The sequence below is a fragment of the Desmodus rotundus genome, chromosome 1 (genome assembly GCF_022682495.2).
Source record: "Desmodus rotundus isolate HL8 chromosome 1, HLdesRot8A.1, whole genome shotgun sequence".
NCBI classification, from domain to species: domain Eukaryota; kingdom Metazoa; phylum Chordata; class Mammalia; order Chiroptera; family Phyllostomidae; genus Desmodus; species Desmodus rotundus.
Genome location: NC_071387.1, coordinates 156,402,186 through 156,425,552, shown reverse-complemented (window position 1 = coordinate 156,425,552; position 23,367 = coordinate 156,402,186). Strand labels below are relative to the sequence as shown.

Below are 23,367 nucleotides of genomic sequence, written 5' to 3'. Positions count from 1 at the left end.
ATACTAATTAGCACTTAAGTATCTAGGAAGTTAATCAGCCTGGTAAACTAAGTAGAGATTTGTAAATGCCAGTCACAATCAACCTATACTTGACTTACCTGCCATTACAGAGTAGCCATCGAGCAAGAGAATAGTGAGGTATAATCTTCTGCATGATACTGGCCATCACCATGGTAACGACCAGCTGTATACCTATTACACCCTGTGTAAAAAAACAAGTTTAACAATAAATGAATTTAGCTTTGAGGACACTGCTGGAAAGCTTTCTATATATTTTGAAAATGAAATTTTATGAAAAAGGAGTTATTATTTAAACTATCTATTATTCTTGCCATTTAGGAATTCAGGACCACTTATGTTTAAACTTAAAATATGCAATCTCATCTTATAATCCTCTACAAGTTACCCAAGAGTCACATCCATGTGAACAAAAGTTAAATGAACTAGCACACACATTCAAAAATCTATTCCCAAGAAATGTTATCCATTATATAAAGGTATCAAAATGAAGTGAAAATCAGTGATTTTTTATCCTTCTCCAAATTTACTCTGTTCAACACACATAAAATACTAGCTTGGCAAGCGTTTAAAGCAGTATGTGTTTTTTTTAATTCTGGGGTGGTAGTGAATGATTAGAGTACTAATTAGAGTGTGATATGGCAGAATTGGCCTGAAAGTCACTTTCTAGAAAATTTAATTCATGCTGCCATCACCAACTTCCAGTGCGGGGACCTTCAACAATGTCCAAAATCCCCTTAGTCTGTCCTCATCAATCCATCTTCTGTTCCCCATGATAGCTAAAATCCAAACAGTCTCCTTTCTTCACACCTCCAACCTCCCTCAAACTTGTAACTCTCCACTCAGTAGAGGACAGCTATTTCACAGAGAAAACACACACCATCAAAATATGAACTGTTAGCTGCCACCAAGCTCACAATCACTTGTATATACTACACTAGTCTTTTCCCACACCCTCTAAAAATAGAGCAGTTCCACACAAAGCAAGTCCCTACATCTGTGCTGCAGAGCCCACCCTCTCACTGATTTTCAGAAAAATTAACCGCTGAACAGTTTCCTTCCTATATATTTAATGTCTTATCCATTTAAATTCTTCCTATCAGCACTGCAACACCTCTAAATCTCCTATTATTTTTTTAGTCACCTATTTTTCTAAAAAAAAAAAAAACAAAACAAAAAATAAAAACTACACACAATAATTTTCCCTTACTCTACAGCCCTCCTTCCTCTTCATATTCAGAGTCACTTTTTAAGATTTATTCTTACTTCTATTTTCTCATACACCCACAGTTCTGATCTGACTTCTGCTTCCGACTATTCCATTGAAACAACTGCCATCAAAATCACTTCATCTTGCCAAATGATATTTCCTTATCTTACATCTCAGCAGTTTTCCACACAGTCTACCACAACCATTGCTTTGTTCCCCTCTAGAAGATCAATTCTTTATACTCCTCTGGTGGCTCCTCTATCCCAGCAGTCTAAAAATAAGGTTGAATTCTAACCTCAAACCTAATTTACCAAACAAGTACATAAAAAATATAAAATGCTTAAAAAGAAGCAGCATGGCATATTGATTTAAGAGCACAAACCTGAACCCAAACTGCCTGGAATAGAGTCCGCCATCCACTAGTTGTGACTTTGAACAGGTAATTTAAACCTTTTGATTCTTGTAAGTGCCCTGATGCGGGACTGAACCCGCAACCCTGGTGCGTAGGGATGATGTTCCAACCAACTGCACTATCTGGTCTGGGTAGTTCAAATGGAAGTCCAAAAATTTAAACATTTTGTACTTCCATTTCCTCTTCTATATAATGAAGCTTAAACTCAACTACCTTACCAAGTTATGGTTAGGAATTGTGCCTGGTAGACAGTAAGAATTCAGTGGGTTAGTAATATTTGTTGTTACTGTCATGGTATCACTATTTTTATAGGAAAACACTTGTTTTTAATATAAAGAAAAAAGTTTTTTTTAAAGATTTTATTTACTTTTAGAGAGAGGGTGAGGGAAGGAGAAACAGAGGGATAGAAACATCAATGTGTGGTTGCCTCTCATATGCCCTCCACTGGGGAGCCGGCCGGCAACCCAGGCATGTGCCCTGACTGGGCATGGAACCAGCAACCCTTTGGTTAGCAGGTCTGTCTGTGCTCAATCCACTGAGCTACACCAGCCAGGAAGAATAAAAGTCTTTAAAAAATATCAGTCTATGAGATAAATAAGTTGAAAATATCCAATTTCACTAATGGTAACAAATGGATCAGTTATTCATCATCGTAACAAATGTACTACTGTGGTGTAGGATATCCATACTGGGGAAGGTTTTGCACATGTAAGGGTAGGGATATATATATAAGAGGTCCCTGGATTTTCCTATTTATTATGCTATGAACGTACAACTGCTCTAAAAAATAAACTCTATTAAAATTTTTTTTTCTACACAGAGAAACAATATAAACAATGTCTAAGACCAGCTGGGAAAAAGCATTTGTAAGTCACATCACAAATGGATATTTTACTTATTAGGTATCACAGAGTTCTCATAAATTAATTAGCAAAAGACCAAATGCCTAATTAAAAAGGAACAAATATGTACAGGGAGTTGTCAAAAAACAGCAACAAAAACAAACAAAAAAACTATAAATGCCTCTGAAACAGGACTGTTTGTAAAATGTCTTTGAAGCCTAACTCAACTATGGTTTTACTGTAAATACTTTAATGCCTTAAGTTTTACCAATTGGATTAAGGCTTGGACCACTTTTATATTCACCTAACATCAAAGGTTACATTTTCATATGTTCTTCTTTCACATTTTCTATCACTCGAAGTTACTATCCCACTTTTTTATGCTGAGATGATGACATTTATTTACATATTTTAATAGGATAATGTGCTATTTATTTTCATTGAATTTATTGGGGTGCCATTGGTTAATAAAATTATATAGGTTTCAGGTGTACAATTCTATAATACATCAACTATATATTGTATTATGTGTTCATCACCCCAAGTCAAGTCTCCCCTCTAAACCCTCTTCTATGACCACCTACTCCCCTTCTCTGGTAATCACCATGCCGTTGTCTGTGTCTATGAGATTTTTTGTTTTGTTTTGTTTTGTTTTTTGCTTAATACCTTCACCTTTTTCACTCCGAACCACAATAGCCCCCAGGGACAGCTGCCAGTCTGTTCTATATCAATGAGTCTGTTTCCTTTTTGTTAGTTATTTCATTCATTAGATTCCACAAAAGTGAAATCATATGGTCCTTGTCTTTCTCTGTCTTATTTCACTTAGCATAATGCTCTCGAGGTCCATCCATGCTGTTGCAAAGGATAAGATTTCCGTTATTTTTATGGCAGGGTAGTATTCCACTGTGTAAATGTACCACCGCATTTTTATCCACTTATCTACTGATGGACACTTGCGCTGCTTCCAAATCTTGGCTATTGCTAATAACACTGCAATGTACGTAGGGGTGCATATATTATATTCTTTTGAATTAGTGCTTCAGATTTCTTAAGATATATTCCCAGAATTGGAACTGCTGGCTTGTAAGGTAGATCCATTGTTAATTTTTTGAGGTAACTACATACTGTTTTCCATAGTGGCTGTACCAATCTTCATTCCCAAAAGTGCACAAGGGTTCCATTTTCTCTTGTTTCTTGATACATTGACGATAGCCATTCTGACTGATGGGAAGTGATATCTCATTGTGGTTTTAATTTGCATCTCTCTGATGATTGGTGATGCTGAGTGTCTTTTCGTATGTGTACTGGTCATCTGTATGTCCTCTTTGGAGAGGTGTCTGTTCAGGTCCTTTGCCCATTTTTTAATTGGATTGTCTCTTCAGTGTTGAGTTTTATAAGTTCTTTATAAATTTTAGATATTAACCCCTTATTAAATGTATTATTGGCAGATATGTTCTCCCATTCTGGGGGTTCTCTTTTCATTTTGTTAGTGGTTTCTTTTGCTGTGCAAAAAGTTTTAGTTTGATGTAGTCCCATTTATTTAGTTTTTCTTTTGTTTCCCTGTATGAAGCGAAAGATCAGAAAAAAATATTGCTACAAGAAATATCTGAGATTTTACTGCCTATGTTTTCTTCTAGAATTTTTATGATTTTGAGTCTAAAATTTAAGTCTTTGATCCATTTTGAGTTTATTCTTGTGCATGGTGTAAGAAGGTGGCCTATTTTCATTTTTCTGGACATTTTCCCAACACCATTTACTGAACAGACTGTCTTTACCCCATTGTATGTTTTTCTATGTACACTGTGATAGTTCTGCAGTCTCCATACCATGAATGCCATTACAAAAAACTCCTTCAGGCAGAATAAGGTCAAGAAACATATTAGCAGATGTCAGAAGGTTGGTTTACTTGAGATTATAGACTTAAAAGTGAAAGATATTTTTTAGTTAGAAAAAGTTTTGTGGACGAAGTGAACCTCAGTCTAGCCTTGAAAGAAGTGACAGTATCACAAAATCTTTAACGTCATCTAGTACAGAATCTCACAAACATTAATGATTTATTAGTGTGTAAACTCCTTCATGGCAAAAACCATATCCTAGTCTCACCTAATAAATGTTATAGGTATTAAATGGCAGTTTAGAAAGACTAATCTGGAAGACTGATAAGATATAATATGATGAACTAAGGAGGAGGCATCTTGCTGAACTTCCCCTGTTCTTACCCCAAATCACTAAGCATAATGAGATGGTGCTGATAGACCCACTATTGAACATGTAAACTAGACGAAGGCAAAACTAATAGAAATCTGCAAACTGGATTGACTAGAATTAGGAATATAAATGATGTTTATGCAATAATCCAGACCAAAAATGATGAAGCTTTAAATTACAGTGGTATCTCCAGTACTCAAAAGAGAAGAGTTATAAAGATACTGTTGCAAAATTCAAAGACTGATCAAATATGGGGGCAAAGAAAGAATTAAAGAGACCAATGGTGAGAAAGGCTAACACCATAAGATAGCTGGGATATTATCAGTGTTGTAGTTGATGTTTGACTAAAACCATTCAATCCAAAAGTATAACTTCATTCCATTCCTTTACTATGCCATGTCCATGGTTTTAAATAAAGTTCTAATACCTTTTCAATACCTCGTCTATGAACTGTGCTAAATATACAATAGGAGTCTTCCCCAAATTTCTAATAGATGCTAATAAATTTTTCCTAGAATGTATCTTTTGTTGGAAGACTACCTATACGTGTGCTATGCAAAGAAAATATGTCACCTTTATCCCAATACAGGAATCTACCTAACCTTTGAGAGGTAATATTTACATTATGTGGAAAATATTTTACAAAGGTTATTCCTTTTCATATAGATTTAGGAAAGAATCTTTGGAATGTATTTTTAAAGTGGCAACCATTTTACAGTATTACATATTATCAATTTAATACAAAATTTAAGTAAACTTTTGCGATATTACTATGCAATTGACAATTACAGTGTACATGCCAGAGATTAACATTATATAAAATGTCTTTATTTTATAAATATACATGTTTATAAAATATAAAGTATAAAGTTAATTAAGAGACACAACTATTTGAAATTTTAAAACAAACCACTTCAGTGACTTCACTGCCCAACTTAAGATCTATACAAAAGCAGAATTTATACAAAAGCAGAATTTTTAAGATGTTTAAGTTAAAAATCAAATTTCCTAAATATTTTTCATCATTTTTAATTAAAACCAAATGCTTAAATAAATTTAACCATAAGCAAACATAAATCTCACAACAGACAACTGTTAAACTGGAGAGAGATGCAGAGAAGCTAGGAAGTTCATCATGGCTGAAGTCTCAAATATACAACCATATGGGTCAATGATTCAAGTAGGCTTAACGGTTTATTAGTGCTTTCAAACAATAACATGACCAAAGAGATAGTTTCTGTTTGGATTAATTGCTCCCAGGCCCTGATTCCTTCATAATTGCAATTGGGAAAAGTCATTTATGAAGGAGCTCATAAGTACGCAAGAAGGGTGAAACACTGGGGGAACTTATATTTCAACCTCTCCCATATCCATTAACCTGAGGTGATGAAAAGCAAAAAAACGTTATTTGTCTTTAGTCTCTAGAATGATCATTTCCATTTTTGTCAGTAATCATTTCTAGGTAGGTTAAAAAAATTATTACTAAGGAAAATTAATTCTCCAAGAAATAAAATATGTCAAATGGCAATACTTCATCTTCCTTGTCAATATTAAAAACAAAATTCCCCAAACTTAAATACAAATAGGCTGCAATTTTAAAATTCAAAGTTGGAATATTGTGTCTCCAGTGGCCTTGACATTTTGCTTTGTTTTAGTGATAGCCAGGCATGTTGAGACAGACTTCTTAGAGATGCTCAAATACTTAAAAGTCTAAATTTTGTTATTTCAACCTAGATTCACATTAAACTTAGAATTCAAACTTTGAATATTTAAACAAACTATCTCTAAACTATATACAAAAAAAGAAATCAGAATCCAATCAAGCAAGATCACAGAACTACCCAGTTCAGACTTATCCAGAACCCAGACCTCTAATTTCCAACCTAGAACTTTTCCCCCTAAATTGATCAGTGCATTTGATGAACATAATACATGTGCTGAACATTAGACTACTTGCATGCACTAGGGAGGGTCCCTACCATCAATGAGCATCCAGTCCACTCGGAGAGTAAATGGACCATTACAATACAAAGTGATGAGAAGATAGGCAGAGAATTCTATGAGAAAATAGCAAAAAGAAAAAAAAAAATAAGGGCAAAAAACTGCGAAAGGGCATTTTGTAAGGTAAAGCATGAATCAGACCCAGTGGACTAAATTTGGTGAACTGTCAGTGACACCTGCTTCAAATGAGATGACAGTAGATTTGGATGAGACACTGAATGGCAAAACTAGTAAGTTTATAATTTAACATGAAGGCAATAGGAAACCCATAAAATGTAATATGACCACCTCAGTATTCAAGAAATATCTCCCTGGATACCGTGTAAAGAATGGATGAGGGACAGCCCAGCAGAACTAAGGCAATTACCCAGGTATGAGAGGAAGACCTGTATTAAAGGTAGGAATGGTACTCCAGGAAGCAGGGGTGCAGCCTCTCTTACTTTGATGATGAGAACTATAAATTGCTATATATTATGTGACAAATGAATCAGGGCCTCAGTCGAGCAACATTAAAAATCATTATAAATTCAAATTATGTCACTATAGAAATTATTTATATCTAAAATTACAAAAGCAAAAAAAATTATTTAACAAACACATGCTGTCTGATTAACATGCATTTAGTATCTTGCTGGCTGTTATCAGGAACTTGGCAAAGAATTTTTGAGTTTCAATGACTGTTATATCCCAAATACTTAGAACAATGACATTTAATAGGTCAAGGCACATAGCAGGGCACTTTCTGTTTGATAAGAATGAATGAATGAATGAATGAATGAATGAACAGCATTGCTACAAAAGAATCTGTCTTAACAGAACTAATATGATCATTTAAGATGATCTAAGATGATATTAGGTAATAACAAATACATATATTATGACAATACTGCAACCCAATTTCATATGAACAATGGGTTACAGAAATTCAAAAATTTCGGTATGAAACTTTCATAGAGTGGATGAGACATAAGGTGGAAAATGAAATCACATAGATGGAAGAGTAAAAAGAAAGGAATTCCAGGCTAAATGACAAATGTGTTACAATATATAGTAACCATGGGACGGCAAAAAGCCTAGCTCAACCAAAGCACACTTTAGTATGACAAAGAGTTACAAGGAATAAGGTGAGATTTTAGATTGCTGAGTTTAAAAGCAAGAAGATGCATTTAGCTCATGTGTTTAAAAAGATCTCCTTGAAGACTTTTAAATAGGTAGGGGTAGGAGAATGAAATAATGTAGACATAAGGAAACTTAGAGCAATATATTGATCAACTAAAGAGAAAACCTAAGACTAAGAAGAGGTTGAAACTAGGAAAGAAAGAACAAAGATAAAAGTACACCAAAAGAAAACCAATCAAACTTTTGAGTGTGATTGAACATGAAGGAAAATAACTGTAGAATGAACCTGAGCAATGCCTCCAAATTTATTTCAGGATGTTTTAGTGTGGGTGATTGGTAGAAGAATCCTAGAGCCACTGACAGAAAACAGTTGTAGACTGAGGGAAACTCAAGGAAATGAACTAGCAAGCCTCAGGCCTCCCAAGGACAGGACCTTGGCTGCAGCCTCAACTTTCCTGAACACACAGAAAACATATTTTGCTGGTGGTATAATCAATCTACGTGAGACAGAATGGTAAAAATCAGGTAAGAGTTTTATTAATGTACAGTAAAACATAAACTACCAAGTGGATCAATGCTCAAATTCACTAAGTGTTCCATTCAATTACTGTCTTAATGATACATTGGAAGTCAAATCAGTAGTAGGCTATGGGGTGAGTAGGGATTTAGAGCAAAAGGAACATGGACAAGCATTTCATTCAGGCTGTACTGAAGTCTTAAGAAATATACAGAATATTCCTCTAAAACAGCAATTTTCAACCTTTCTCATCTCATGGCACACATAAAGTAATTACTTAAGTTCTGTGGAATGCCCCAAAGTATAGTTTTTGCCTGTCAAAAAAATAAGTATAATTTTGATTCATTCACACCAGGCGGTTTTTGTTGTAGAAGCTGTTGTCATCTTTTCTATTTGACCATCTAAGGGAAAAAAGGTCAGTGTCCCTGACTAAATAACCTAGATATCATGTTTTAACTGCTGCTCTAGAGTGTAAAATATTCCCACCCCTAAATAGTTCTAAACAAATATGTTTAATTCTTGCTATTTAAACTTTTTGTAGACTTTTTAAAAGCTTTTTGATTTTCTTCAATTTTTTGTTTGTTTTTAAATATATTTATTGTGCTATTACAGTTGTCCCATTTCCCCCCCTTCGCTCCACTCCATCCTGCCCACCCCCTTCCCTCCCACATTCCCCCCCTATAGTTCATGTCCATGGGTCATGCTTATAAGTTCTTTGGCTTCTACATTTCCTATACTATTCTTACCCTCCCCCTGTCTATTTTCTACCTATCATTTATGCTACTTATTCTCTGTACCTTTCCCCCTCTCTCCCCCTCCCACTCCCCCACTGATAACCCTCCATGTGATCTCCATTTCTGTGGTTCTGTTCCTGTTCTAGTTGTCTGCTCAGTTTGCCTTTGTTTTTGCCTTAGGTATGGTTGTACTTTTTGTAGACTTTCAACTGGCAAAACTACTTTCCAACTGATACACTTTCTTTAGACAAAAACCTATCTATGTAAATAGATAAAAAACTATTCTATGTAAATACCACTGATAGGGTTACAATTTGTCTACCTTAGGCATGGGAACCGAGTCATATCTAAGTTCAAAATGAGAAGACAATTCATTTCTTCCATCATGCACTGATTTGATGAAACTTTTAAAGTGTTAACCACTGACACCTACAAATACTATGTGGAAAGTGATATGGGAGAAGTCACTGCCACTGTTAGAGGAGCACTCCAAGAAAGGGAGTAATTAAATCTACATAGACGACCTGGGAATGACTGGTTCACAGAGGTGATATCTGAACTAGGTTTACAAGGTTGAAGAAGCATTCCTCTGTCAGATAGAAAAGGAAGATAAGTTTAAACAGATACACCTAATCTGTACAAAGAGAGTAAATGGCACGATCCAAAATAATGAGCAGTTCTATGTGGCTAGACTTTGGTTGGCTTCCACACAATGGACCTTTCTGCAGGTGCTTAAAAATAAATCCAGCATCTTAAGCCTGGAAGTAACTAAATCAAGTATATTTTGGAAGGATAACTCTGCCACCATGACAGAAAAATTAAGTGGAGGGGTAAAAGTAATTGGAGGCAAAAAAAAAAAAAAAACCCCAAAAAAACCTTAGAAATCAACTGAAATACATAGCTTTATTGAACTAAAACAGAGTCAAAACCAAAATCAATAAATAAAAAAGAACAAAAATTTTTAGAGAGAAAAAATAAACTATGCATAAGATTAGTAGCTATCTCTGCACTTAAAGTATCAGAGGGGGAGAACCAAGATGGCGGCGTAGGTGGACACACTGCGCCTCCTCGCACAATCAGAACTGACAGAAAATGGAACGGCAAGGAAGTCCAACACCAAGGAAATAAAAAATAAACAGTCATCCAGACCGGTAGGAGGGGCGGAGATGGGCAGCCGGGGCAGAGAGGACTCGCGTGGCCGAGGCGGGACTGAGACTGGAGGAGCGTGGGACGAACGGGGAAGGCAGTCTGACCACTGGCAGACCCTTCGGCCCCACATTCACGCAGATAAACCAAGAGGGCCGGACTCAGAGTGGCGGAGAACGGGGCAGGCAGAGCGGGGGTAGCACCCCGTGGCCCCACATTCGCGCACAGATAAACCGGACAAACGGCGGGGAGCGAAGCAGACCGCGCAACCCAGGGCTCCAGCGCAAGGAAATAAAGTCTCAAACCTCTGATTGAAAACGCCTGTAGGGGTTGGGGCGGCAGCAGGAGAGACTCCCAGCCTCACAGGACAGGTCCTTGGAGAGACCCACAGGGGCCTAGGGCGTGCACAAGCCCACCCACTCGGGAACCAGCACCAGAGGGGCCCAGTTTGATTGTGGGTAGCGGAGTGAAAGATTGAGGTCCAGTGGAGAGTGGAGCGGGCGCCATTGCTCCCTCTTGGCCCCTCCCCCACGTACAGCATCACAGCACAGTGACCAGCGTTACCCCGCCCCAGGGAACACCTAAGGCTCTGCCCCTTTAAGTAACAGATGCCCAAGACCAAAAAAAAAAAAAGGCCCAAATGACAGAACACTTCAAAGCTCCAGAAAAAATACAACTAAGCAAGGAAGAGATAGCCAACCTATCGGATGCACAGTTCAAAACACTGGTTATCAAGACGCTCACAGAATTGGTTGAATTGGTTCGAAAACCAGATGAAAAAATGAAGCCTATGCTAAGAGAAACAAAGGAAAATGTACAGGGAACCAATAGTGAGGCAAAGGAAACTGGGACTCATTTAGAATGGAAGGGCAGATCAAGTGCTTCTCAGATAAGGTCAAATTAAAGAAGTTCATCATCACCAAGCTCTTATTATATGAAATGTTAAAGGGAGTTACCTAAGAAAAAGAAGATAAAAAATATGAACAGTAAAAATGACAGCAAACTCACAGTTATTAACGACCACAACTAAAACAAAAACAAGAGCAAACTAGGCAAACGACTAGAACAGGAACAGAACCATAGAGATGGAGATCACATGGAGGGTTGTCAATAGGGGAGTGGGAGGGGGAGGGGGGGAAGGTACAGAGAATAAGTAGCATAGATGATAGGTGGAAAATAGACAGGGGGAAGGTAAGAATAGTGTAGGAAATGTAGAAGCCAAAGAACTTATAAGCATGACCCATGGACATGAACTATAGGGGGGGAATGTGGGAGGGAGGGGGTGGGCAGGATGGAGTGGAGTGAGGGGGGGAAAATGGGATAACTGTAATAGCATAATCAATAAATATATTAAAAAAAAAGAAAGTATCAGAGGGAAGGATAGAACTTAGGTGATTATGTAAAGATATGATGGAAATAATGGGTATAATAATTCCTTGAAGAAACTAAGCAATGAGAGGAAAATCTGATGTTACTAGAATGGTATACATTAAATTTTTATTTTTCTGTAAAGGGGGAAAATGTTTAAGGCAATGGAAGTAACATGCTTAAAGCAAAATGGAAGTAACCAGTATCAGGGGGGTGCTGAATATTCTAGAAAGAAGTTAACTGCGGGAATTTAATCACTTAAGAATCAGAAATAAGTGAAACCAAAAGTATAAGTTGGAAGCACAACTTTATGAGACCTTGTCCTACTGAACAGAAGCACAAATAGATATGGAGATGTCTGAAATTTTAAAACTAGAGTGGTCAAAGTTTTAGACACCTTGAATATTAACCACAAGAAAGTCAGGATCTTGGCAATGTGACTCAGAGGAGGTCTAGAAAAGATAGGTCTAATGAACTTATATATGTGGATGATTGACAGACCCAACCTGGGTATCTAAAAATGATTATGTCCAACAGGTTCTTTAATATGATTGACGGCTGCCTAGATCTAATCCAAGAGAGATTCTTCCATATAATACAAAACAGCATAAAGCAATCATAAATAGGCAAGAAAATTCCTGCCCATAGACCACCTCTAAAATCCTAGGGTTGATTATATGGGCTATCCTGGCCTTTATCTGGTTTTATAACATAACCCCAGCTCTTATAGACACCATAAACAGTCCTGAAAATGAGAAAAGGAGGCCTTTGTTAAATAAACATAAGGTTTTGGTAAGAAAGCAACTAAAGCATATACATAAGGTTACCTACTGATATTTCATATACGTTTATTGATTTAATTATATGAAGTCACAGATATTTAACTGTTTTAACCTACAAAATGGCAACTTCCTATAATTCAAACTCATACTATAGAACACAAGTGGCAAACACAAGGCCCATGGGCCAAATCTGGCCCTCCACCTTGTTCCATCCGGCCCGGAACCTTGTTTCTAACTGGCGGCAGTGAGAAGCTCTCACTTAACTGTTAAGGAGTAACTGAGTTACATTTATACAGTCCTAAAATTACATTCAGCCCTTTGAAAGCAATCACAAGGCTGATGTGGCCCCTGGTGAAAATGAGTTTGATACCCTGCAACAGAATTTTATAATATTACAAGGTAAATGAGTGAAAGGGAACTGTAAAACACAATTATCAAGAGCTATGATTTTGAACTCAAGTACAAAGGTTTTCAAATTTAATTGTTTACACAATTAGGCTGGTTTGCCAGCATCAATGTTTCATAGCACAAAATACATTTTTAATTTCTTTAAAGTAATAAATAAAAGCAGATTTTTGCTATTTTCCAATTCAAGAATAAGAAATTTAATATACTTTAAGGTAAAAAATGATAAACCCTCAATAAAATGCCTAGGTACATTCTAAATATCTTTGTAATTGTAATTAGACCTACAGTACAGTAGAATGCATGTATTTGACATAACTATTCAAATAGAGCAGCTCCAGGCTCCTGCTGAAGATGATGAGATAAAGCTGTTTTTCAGAGTTTGATTAAATTTAGAAGTAAACTACAGATATTTTCATCAATATAAATTGGTAAGACAAAGTAGACCTGTTAACACATAGAGGGCAAAGATACACACTTTTTCACAAGAAAAAAAAGACATTCTAGTTAAATGTTATTCATAAACCACTTTAACATTAGTGTTAAAATTAATAGTTGTTTATTTTAAAAGATAATTTTCCAGATAAAGTAGGTTGAATGAATTATTCAGTATCTCATATAAATTAATACTATACAGTCATTAAAATGTTGATATTTTTAAAGATGTTAACAAACAACTTTATCTCTAGGCAAAACGTGAATAAATGTTTCATTACAGTGCTGATAGTAACAACAAAAGTTCAGGGGGAGGAGACATCGCTAAATTCTGCCATTCTTCCTTAACTGTATTTTCTGACCTTATGGAAAATCTCCCTACAGATCTATATTCAAGGAAGCTATTAGTCAAAACTAATAAATGTATACTTGACATTTATAAATCACCTTGTTCAGATCCATTCCTACTCATTCCTCAACCTTCCCCTCCTTTATAAACCTTTCCTTGCTAAAAAAACATATTCATAACTCTAAAACAGCCTTTATCACTCAACTGTGACCACTAATTTAAGGTCTCACCCCACTAAAACTATATTCATCTAATTTCTTCAGTCCCATTCCCACTACCAGGAAAGTGTCTAGCACAGCAGTTTTCAATATGAGTTGAACATTTACCTTTTAGATGAAATTAAAGGATAAAGCATAAATTTGACCACTGTCCTTCACTGCATTCAGGCTCCTACTAAGCACCAAGCAATAAACTTTAGCTTAAAAAAGAAAACTATTCACTCAAGACCAAAAGACAATCTATTGTGCTTTCTATATTATCTCACAAGGAAGTGGTATACCTATTTTTAAAAGAGAATCCTCTCAATTTAATGCAATAGGTATTTGTGTTAAAATACTTTCTTTTAAACAAACTAAAAATTATAACTTTGTTAAGTGCATGAATAAAGCTTCATTAAACAAATCTTAACTAAAAATTTTAGTTTAACTCTAACTTTTAAGCCTTATACAAAAGCCAAGAAATTTAATGTGCACCTCTAATGTTAACTATTAGAAAGATGCATTCATTATGACTATTTCAATGTGTTGAATAATTAAACACACTAGGGTCATAGTGGTTCTGTCACTAGGTACATAGCAATTAAACAAGTCCTTTCTGGGAGTCATTCCTTATGTATAAAATGACAGGAGTTGGCAAATGATTGCCAGATCTTAAAAGATCTTAATATTAATGACTGCAATATTTTAATTAAATACATAGTAGATGGTTAGTTTCCACATATTTACTATTTCCAAACTATCATCAAAGCCTACAATATGTAGTTACTGCTGATAGGAATAATTACCCCTTCCTCATAAGGATTAAATGAGCCTACATTTATAGGAGACCTGCAAGAAAATCAGAGCTCAAAGTTAAAGGAGTATACCTAGCCTAGCCTACTGCCCAGCATTCTCAACTTAATTAGTGGTCTGTGGGACTTTTTACCTCAGGAGATTTGTGAATGGCAATAGTTCTACAGTTTTTGTTTTATTTTAATTTATCTCAGATACCCAGTCAATTCTCTCTTATTAAATGGTTCATTATCTTTATGATCTGAAAAAATTTAATGAGTATCAAGAGAAAGAACTATGGCCCTGTCCAGGTAGCTCAGTTAGTTAAAGCATTGTGTTGATATGCCAAGGTTGTGGGTTCGATCCCCAGTCAGGGCACATAAAAGAATCAACCAATGAGTGCCTAAGTAAGTGGAACAACAAATCGAAGTGTGTGTGTGTCTCTCTTCCTCTCTCTCTAAAATCAACAAATTAAAAACAAAGAAAGAACTATGATGACCATAAATACTTTTGATATGAATGACTGAGAAGCTCTCTATTAAAAATCTGTAAGAATGATAGTTGAAATCAAAAAGTTTTAGTCTTAAAGAACTACTTCTCAGTTGAAGTTATGACTTACAATAAATGTTATACCAAAGCTTTTCTTAGCTGTCTGTCCAGACTGGACAACATAGTTTCTTGGCAATTAATTCTAATTCCAGTTATCCAGATTCTTGTCTAGTTTCTTTTTTGTTTTAAAGATTGGATTAGGAAAAGATTAGTATATTAAATATGAACATCTGCTCTACCCAAAGAACTAAGCTGTCTAGTGATAAATGATATAGCGAGGCTTCATTGTCCTAATGTTAATTAACCTTACAAGGCAAAGGAGGGGGGACGTAGTAAGCATAAATTTAAACAGAAGTAAAATGCTACAAATGAATTTAACCAGTAATAAATGCAAATAAATGCAAAATTTTTAAGGAAAAAAGATTACGGCTTCTCTTTTGAGTAAGACTATATACAGAAACTAACGATTCTAGTCATGACACTTGTACTGGAATATATTTGTTCATAAATCATAAAACATTGGAACCATTTTCTAATCAATCATTTATACTCATCATAGAAATGGCCAAAGTCATCTTAAATGATAAAAATGCTCAATAAACATTCAAATAAATGAAGTTTTGGTTGAGCAGAATCCTCCAGTACAACTTCTTTAAGGAAAAGGAAGAAGGAAACCTCGTAAGGCACTGCTTTTCCTATGTGGATCATTACATTTGGGCAAACACTGGCAATCAACAGGTTAAAGATAACAAAAATCAGCTATGCAATGTGTAAAGGGCATATATAGATAATGATAAAAAAATAAGCAATTCGGATTGCTTCAAAAGGCTTCTACTACTTATCACAAAGTTAAAAATATGAAACTATTAAGAAAAGGAAAACAGCCATAGCTTTTATGACATTAACTGAGGGCAGTCTATACAATCATATATTTATAACATGAAATTGAACAGCTTGTTGAAGTTCCTTTTTCATTAAGTCATTTATACTGGTGGAGAAGTCTCCCCTTCTCTCTTTAATGACCCTTAGTACTTCCTTCTTATCCCTTCTTCACAATCCAAACTTCTCCACTTCCAAGAACCTATTGCAAGGACCCATTATTATCACCTACAGCATCTATTTTTTCCATTAAGAAGCTTTATGATAAATAAAATAGGGCGAAGGAATCCTTACTGTGACTTACAGAGTGTTTGGCATCTGAGTTACAAAGTTCAATAAACATTCTTATGTATGATAGTAATAATTTCTCTAACACTATCTGAGATGTAATATTAGGTGTTAACTGGCCTGGGAAAGATTTTCTAGAAATATAATAATCACTAACTACAGTATTTCTACAGGAAATTTTTTTTAATTCAATCTTTTCATATGTTGAAACTTATCAAAGATAAACAATAAGACTGGCACAACAGTAGTATCCAAACAGCCTGGCTTAAAGCCAAATTCCGAGCTGTATGACTTTGGATCAAGTTACTCTAATCTTGCTGTGCCTCCATTTTTATAATACATCTGTAAAATATGACCCAGAAATACCACTTCTGGGTATTATCCAAAGAAATCCAAAACACTAATTTGAAAGGATGTAGATACCCCTATGTTCATTACAGAATTATTTACAATAGCCAAGATATGGAGGCAACCTAAGTGTCCATCAATAGATGACTGGACAAAGGTATAGTCAATATACCTTTATACCAATATAGACTGGACAAATATATTTTATATATTTACATATATAAAATGAAATATTACTCAGCTATAAAAAAGAATGAAATCTTGCCATTTGCACCAACATGAACAGATTTAGAGAGTATTACTCTAAGTGAAATAAATCAAAGAAAGACAAATACTATATAGTTTCAGTTATATGTAGAATCTAAAAAAACAAAACCAAACAAAAATGAACAAACTCACAGACATTGAGAACATTTTGATAGCTGTCAGACTATGGGGGTGGGGGGTAAGTTTAGGGGAATGGGTGAAAGAAGGGAAGGAATTAAGATGTACAAGTTGCCAGTTACAAAAACAGTCACAGGGATGTAAAGTAAAGACTAGGGAAATAGTCGATAACACTGTAATAACTATGTATGGTGTCATATGGGTACTAGGCCCAACAAGGGATCATTTCGTAAGTTATATAAATGGCTATCACTATGTTGTATATCTGAGACTAATTAATATTATAAGTCAACTATAATTGGAAAATAAAAAAGTAAATTTTTTAAAGAAGAATAAAAGGTTAAGAGAATCCCCAAGATATAACTACTTCATAGAGATTTAAATGGGTTAATGTAAGTAGGTAACTATCAATCACTAAGTAAATGTAGCTATAACTGTTATTGAGGAAAAAAAGTAAAATTCTACTTCTTAACCACCATCTGACATACTTCTCTACTTACCATTAAAGGCCTAGTTCAATCAATCCTTTATGAAACTCTTCTTAAATTTCATACAAATTGAACATTCCTTCCTTTGTCCCCTCAATATATATTCAACTAAATTTACATCAATAATATTCACAAATTCACATATTAAAAATCAAAGAACCTTGAGTCAAACTACCGAGGTCATCTAGTTCTAGTTCAAGCAGACTTATTTATTCAAGCCTTGTATTTATTGTACTATCTAGCTGAAGCCATATATTTACTTTCCCTAGTCACTTTTAAAGATAATGCTTGTATGAGCAGATAAGATTTCATAAGATTTAAAGATTTTTTCTTTACTTTTATTGTTGACACTATTACATGTGACCCCATTTTCTCCCACTTTGCCCACCTTCTGCATTCCATTCCCTGCTTCCCTTCCCTCTAGCTATCACTGCACTGTCGTCTCTGTTTATAGGTCTAAAGATTTTTAAAAAATAAAACACTGTAATCAGACATTAAGATCCTGAGTCTCAATATCAAAGTATCAAAAGCTGAAATTGTTTCAGGTGTTTCTAAAGCTTTTGTTTATGGCCAAAACATGAAATATATTGACTCTATTTTAACAAGAGAATTAGTAAGTCTCTTTTATGTAAGTAAAAGATATGAATGTAACATCAGGATATTTTAAATGAATGAGCTATATTCTCTCACGAACTGTAATAATTTAAAAAACTAAAATTATGAGGCACAAAAATGCAATTTATTCAATAAAATATAATATCACCTAATATTATATAATTTATTTTTTTAATTTCTATTATTTCCCCGTTCTCTGTTTAGAAAAAGACAATACTATATAACTTTAGCAAAAGAATTACTATAATAAATTTTTAGGATGCAGTTCATAAATATAGTCAGATACCAGGCATATAGTCTAACTGTTCCAATAAAACATAAGCCCCATAAAAGGACTGTTTGTGTTTTAGAAAGTTATATCCCTGTTGTCAAAAACAATACCTGACATAGATAGCACTTACATAATGAATGACCGAACAAATAATTTTGAGAAAAAACCATGATTTTTAAATGTTTGGTGAAATAAAAGGTACAATTGTTTCAATCAAAACCAAGAGAATGTTCATTTCACCAGGACTGGCTATTTACAGACAAGTTTATTTTTTCAAAGTTCCTTTGGGGCAAGTTGTGTTCATTCTTGATTTTGTATCATGGGCAAAACCATGGCACAACAGTAAAAAATAAATAAATTCTCTTTTCGAAAGGAACACTTTACAGTATGTTCTGATTTTTCTAAAATCAATTTGTTTCAAGCTTTTATCCCAGAGCAAATTAAACACACGCATACACACAAATTATTTAAAATGTGGACTGAAACCCAGAGTATAAACTGGTCTTACAAATTAACCTCAATCAACCAAAAACTAACCAAGAGAATAGTCTCTACCATTACTTGAACTAAGCCTCTTTGGGAAAGAAGTAGTAAGTGAAAGAAGTCAGCAGAAAAGTTAGAGAACTGAAAAGAAACCTGAATCTCAGCCACTGTGATTAACTAATGAAACCTGACTAGGATCCACACTTCAAGATAGACCACATTTTGGGCCATAAAACATATCTTAGTAAATTTCAAAGAGCTGAAATCATACAATGTCTGCTCTCAGAATAACAGAAGGACAATTGAAAAATCTCAGAATATGTGGAGATTAAACATTTTTAAATAACACATGGTTCAAAGAGGAAATCTCAAGAGACAAAAAATATTTTGAACTAAATGAAAATAAAAACAAAATTTATCAAAATTTATGGGGTGTAGCAAAAGCAGTGCTTAGAGGAAAATTCGTAACACTGAATGTATACAAGTATCTTAGAAAATATTCAGAATCAATCACCTAAGGTTCCACCTTGGGAGCTAAAAAGAGTAAATTAAATCAAAAGTAAGCAGAAGAAAAATATATTAAGAATTAGAGCAGAATTCAATGAAATTGGAAACAGGAACTCAATTGAAAATAATTAATGAGACCAAAAGCTGGTTATTTGAAAGGATCAGTAAAATCAGTAAGTCTCGAGCCAGAATAATTAAGCCAAAAAGGAATGCTAGAAATTACTATATCAGAAATGAAAGAGCAGCCGTCTCAGTTCCCATGGACATTAAAAGGCTCAGAAAAGAACACTATGAACAACTCTATGCCCACAAATTTTATAACTTAGGTAAAACAGACCAGTTCTTTGAAAGACACAATTTGTCAATAGTGACACAAGAAATAGACAATCTGAATACGTCTGTATCTATTAAAGAAACTGCATCAATAATTAATAACCTTCCCAACAGAATGCACCAAGCCCAGAGGGGTTCACTGGTGAATTTTACCAAACATTTAAGAAAGAAATTATACCAACTCTCTACAATTTCTTTCAGAGGATAGAGGCAGAGAGAATACTTACTAACCAATTCTATGGGGCAAAGACATAATAATAAGAAAAAGAAAACTACAGAACATCATCTTTCAATAAATGCAGAAAATCCTAAACAAAATATTAGGAAATCAAATCCAGAAACATATAAAAATAATTACATACCACGACTAAGTGGGATTTATTCCAGGTATAAGAGGCTAATTCAACATTCAAAAATAAATTACAGTAATCCACCACATCAACAAACTGAATGTCTGAGTATCACTAAGCACAAAAACCTCCAATATCTTCATCGAAGTCTCTAATGTCTGCATTACATTTCTCTCAAAGTGTGGTTTAAGGACAACCAATTTCAGACTTACTATTAACTGTAAATCTCATTAAAAATAAGATTCTGAAACTTCACCCTCCAATAATGGGTCCCATATAAGCCTTTTTAAATCAAGGACTATAGGTGAACCCTAAGCAAATTCAAATTTGAGAACTGGTGTCCTAATCCACTTTTCAAAACTCAGCTGAAGTCTCCTACCACCATGAACCCTCTCCACAGTTAGAATTTCTTTCTTCTGTACTCTTTGAGCTCATTATATGTATTCCCTTTATAACATTTACCTCATTCTCTTCCCAACATCCTTTCTCACGTCCCAAAAGGAAAACTTTCTCATAAATTTTGAAGCAGAGTTTTACAACCTTTTTTCCCAACAGACCATAGCTCAGCCCCAGCAGTAAAAGCTACCACAGGGTGTTATATAGGTAAAATAAGCCATGAGATACTTCAATTCCAGGAGCTAGCTCTAATCTACTTTTGTCCCCAAAACCAGCCTAGATGGTGAAAAGACTTATTTGATTAAAGTTGGACTGAAAGTTTCAAAACGAAAAATAATAAAACATACAGTTTTAACTCTAGTGAATACATATTATTTTTAGTCTGGATCATAATCCTATTGTCATTTGCTCACAAAAGAAGAACCTTATTACATGCACAGGCATTTACTGCATTTTGATCTACATACTGTACCAGAGAATAAGAGAACAGAATGAGTTTATACCTATTAATACAAAAATAAAATCAAGGAGTCCCAAGGCTTTGTTTTTCATTTCATAGTATTTAAGACAGTAATGAAGTACTTGGCCAAACATGGACAGATTCCTAGTATTACCTACATGATATATAAAAAATGAAAAGAATGATAAAAGAAACCAAACTTGAGAAATTAACACAGAAAAATACATGGAAATCAGATTAAATCAGATTAAATCTTATTTAATCAAAAAGATGTACTTATTCTGAAAAAAGTCCTGAGTGAAGTCATAGAATCACAAATACGAGTTAGGTGTTTTTATTCCGATTAAGTCCCGCTTCTCTTATCTAAGAGGAAAATGGACTTTTATATAGTTGGGTAATTTTGCCGAATTCACATAATAATGGGCAGAACCTGGGGCTTCTGAATTCAAGTACTGCATCATTTTCATTATATCATTAGGCAAAGGAGTGCAAAAGTTTTCAATTCAACCAAGCTGAGTCCTAAATAAATTCAACCCTTGTTAACTTCATTTAATGGCTAAACCCTTTCTTTTGAAGGATTCCAAGCATTGACTACACTTACGTATACAAACATTATCAATTTCATAGCTGGGAAAGCCAAACTGGAGTTAAGGAAATTAATTTAGAAATGTTAGCAATACCAGAATGGAGAAGTCAACTACCTGGCCCTTGGTGACATGTTCCAGGTGACATTTTCCAGGTGACATTCTCTTAAGTGGCATTTTGAGAAACAGCATGAGTTTGTTTACCTTAGCTTAAAACAAAAGTACTTTTTTTTTAAAAAGAGGGCTTCTACTTCTAGTATTTCAGAATACTGGAAATAAGTTCACATTCAGCTTCTCTGTGATTATTATGAATTCAGGGATTTTAATTACACAATATCTTAACCTTTTAAGACCAAGAAGTCAAAAACTGCTTAAATTTAAGAAGTGGAGATCTGAGTTTTAATCCAGACTATGTCACCTGTTGTTACTTTAGGTAAGTCACTACCTATTTCTAAACCTCAGATTCTTTACTTCCGTAAAACTAGTAGCAGGGCTGGGGTGTTGGACTACTATCTTTGGTTCCCTCCGGTTTTACGGTTCCCTATCTTTGTCTAATTTCATTGACACTAAAGGAAAAAAAAATAATACTGTATCATTCACTGAGGTTAACACACACACACACACACACACATACAGTGCCCAAGAGTCAGAGGTTAGTCGTCACAGCACAGGAGAGTTCACCAAGAACCAAATTATTTGAAGGTTCTTTTGTTTCACATTCAGTTAAGTTTCTAAAGGTCATTCAAAAGTCAATCATTACACACAATAGATGAACAATGTCAATATTTGGTTCTGAAAAAGCGTGGCAAACTAAAGCTAAATTCCAAGACAGAAACCCCTCTAGATGAAGATCCGAAATCTTTTAACATACTCAAGTAACTGACAATATTCAATTTTACCGGACCCCCATGATCTTTGAAAACAACAGAAGTAAGAAATTCCCCTACTCCCACCCCACACTTTTGTGTTCTGGAAAAAGGCTTAATGCAAAATACCACTGGCCCCCACAGGACTTGGGTAAAGCTCACGCATGACCTTCTTGTTTATCTATGACAAGGCCAGACACAAACCTGCAGGTTCATTCTTTGCTTCATACATGACTATCTGAACTGCTTGTCCGTGTAGATCAATTGGAATAAAATGTTTGTTACCCAAATTCTGGTTAAGATCCTGTTCACCCAAGTCCCTAAACGTTGGCCCATCCTCAGTCTGAAACAGCATACAACTCAACAGCTCCTTTACAGGACAGGTTGATACGAGAGTAAAACAGTCTTTGATCTATCAAACCATACTACCCTTTCATTTAATTTCTCCACACCTAGTTCTTTTTAGCCTTGAAAAATCCCTTTTGCCTAACCTTTCGGACTCCTGCAGAACTTTTATTTCAGGGCATTCTCCCTATTGTAATAGTTCCTACCTCCATGCCCTTGCAATAGTCCTTCCGAATAAAGTATTTCCTTACTAACCGGATTTTTTATTTCGTACCCTTTCCAATTCCAAAAGGGCTGAGTTTGAAAGATAAGTTGACCTTGCCGTTTCTTTAAGTAAGTGACAGGTGTTTATCCTAGAAAGGCTAAAGGCATTTCTAAGTTCTTAAGTTTTGGGCCACGGCCCTGCAGCTAAGGGGGGAGAGGAGGTGATCAATCAGACAAGCTCAATTCTGGGGCCACCAGAGACGACCAACGGAGCAAGGTCAACTCTGGGACCCCGCGCCGTACACTGTGAACGGGACACGAACATTTTGGCTACCTACACCGTACTCCCGGACGTAACTCGCTGTTGGGCAGGACAAACGTTCCTTCCCCAGGGGCCCAGGCGCTTCCGGCGCTCCAGGGCAGGTGGTGGGTCCGGCCCTGTGGCTCATCCCACTGCTCCCGCCCCCTCCATCCTCAGCACG

The 23,367-nt window shown here is 35.2% G+C and overlaps 1 protein-coding gene across 6 annotated transcripts in view; it reads right to left on the bottom strand.

Moving 5' to 3' along the window:
• The window catches only part of TMEM161B (transmembrane protein 161B), an 84,367-nt gene that overhangs the window by 60,768 nt on the left and 232 nt on the right, over positions 1 to 23,367 (bottom strand). For 2 of the 6 annotated variants that reach the window (XM_053912020.2, XM_053912021.2), the window contains exons 1-2: positions 23,224 to 23,356; positions 99 to 202 (exon numbers count right to left, since the gene is read on the bottom strand). The exons of 1 other annotated variant lie outside the window; for it this stretch is intronic. In XM_053912020.2, the coding sequence (XP_053767995.1) occupies positions 99 to 202; positions 23,224 to 23,334 (215 nt within the window). In that variant the 5' untranslated portion in view covers positions 23,335 to 23,356. Of the gene's footprint in view, positions 1 to 98; positions 203 to 23,223; positions 23,366 to 23,367 lie in introns of those variants that run through there. 3 more of the 6 variants (XM_053912022.2, XM_045197805.3, XM_053912016.1) reach the window with 3 other exon arrangements.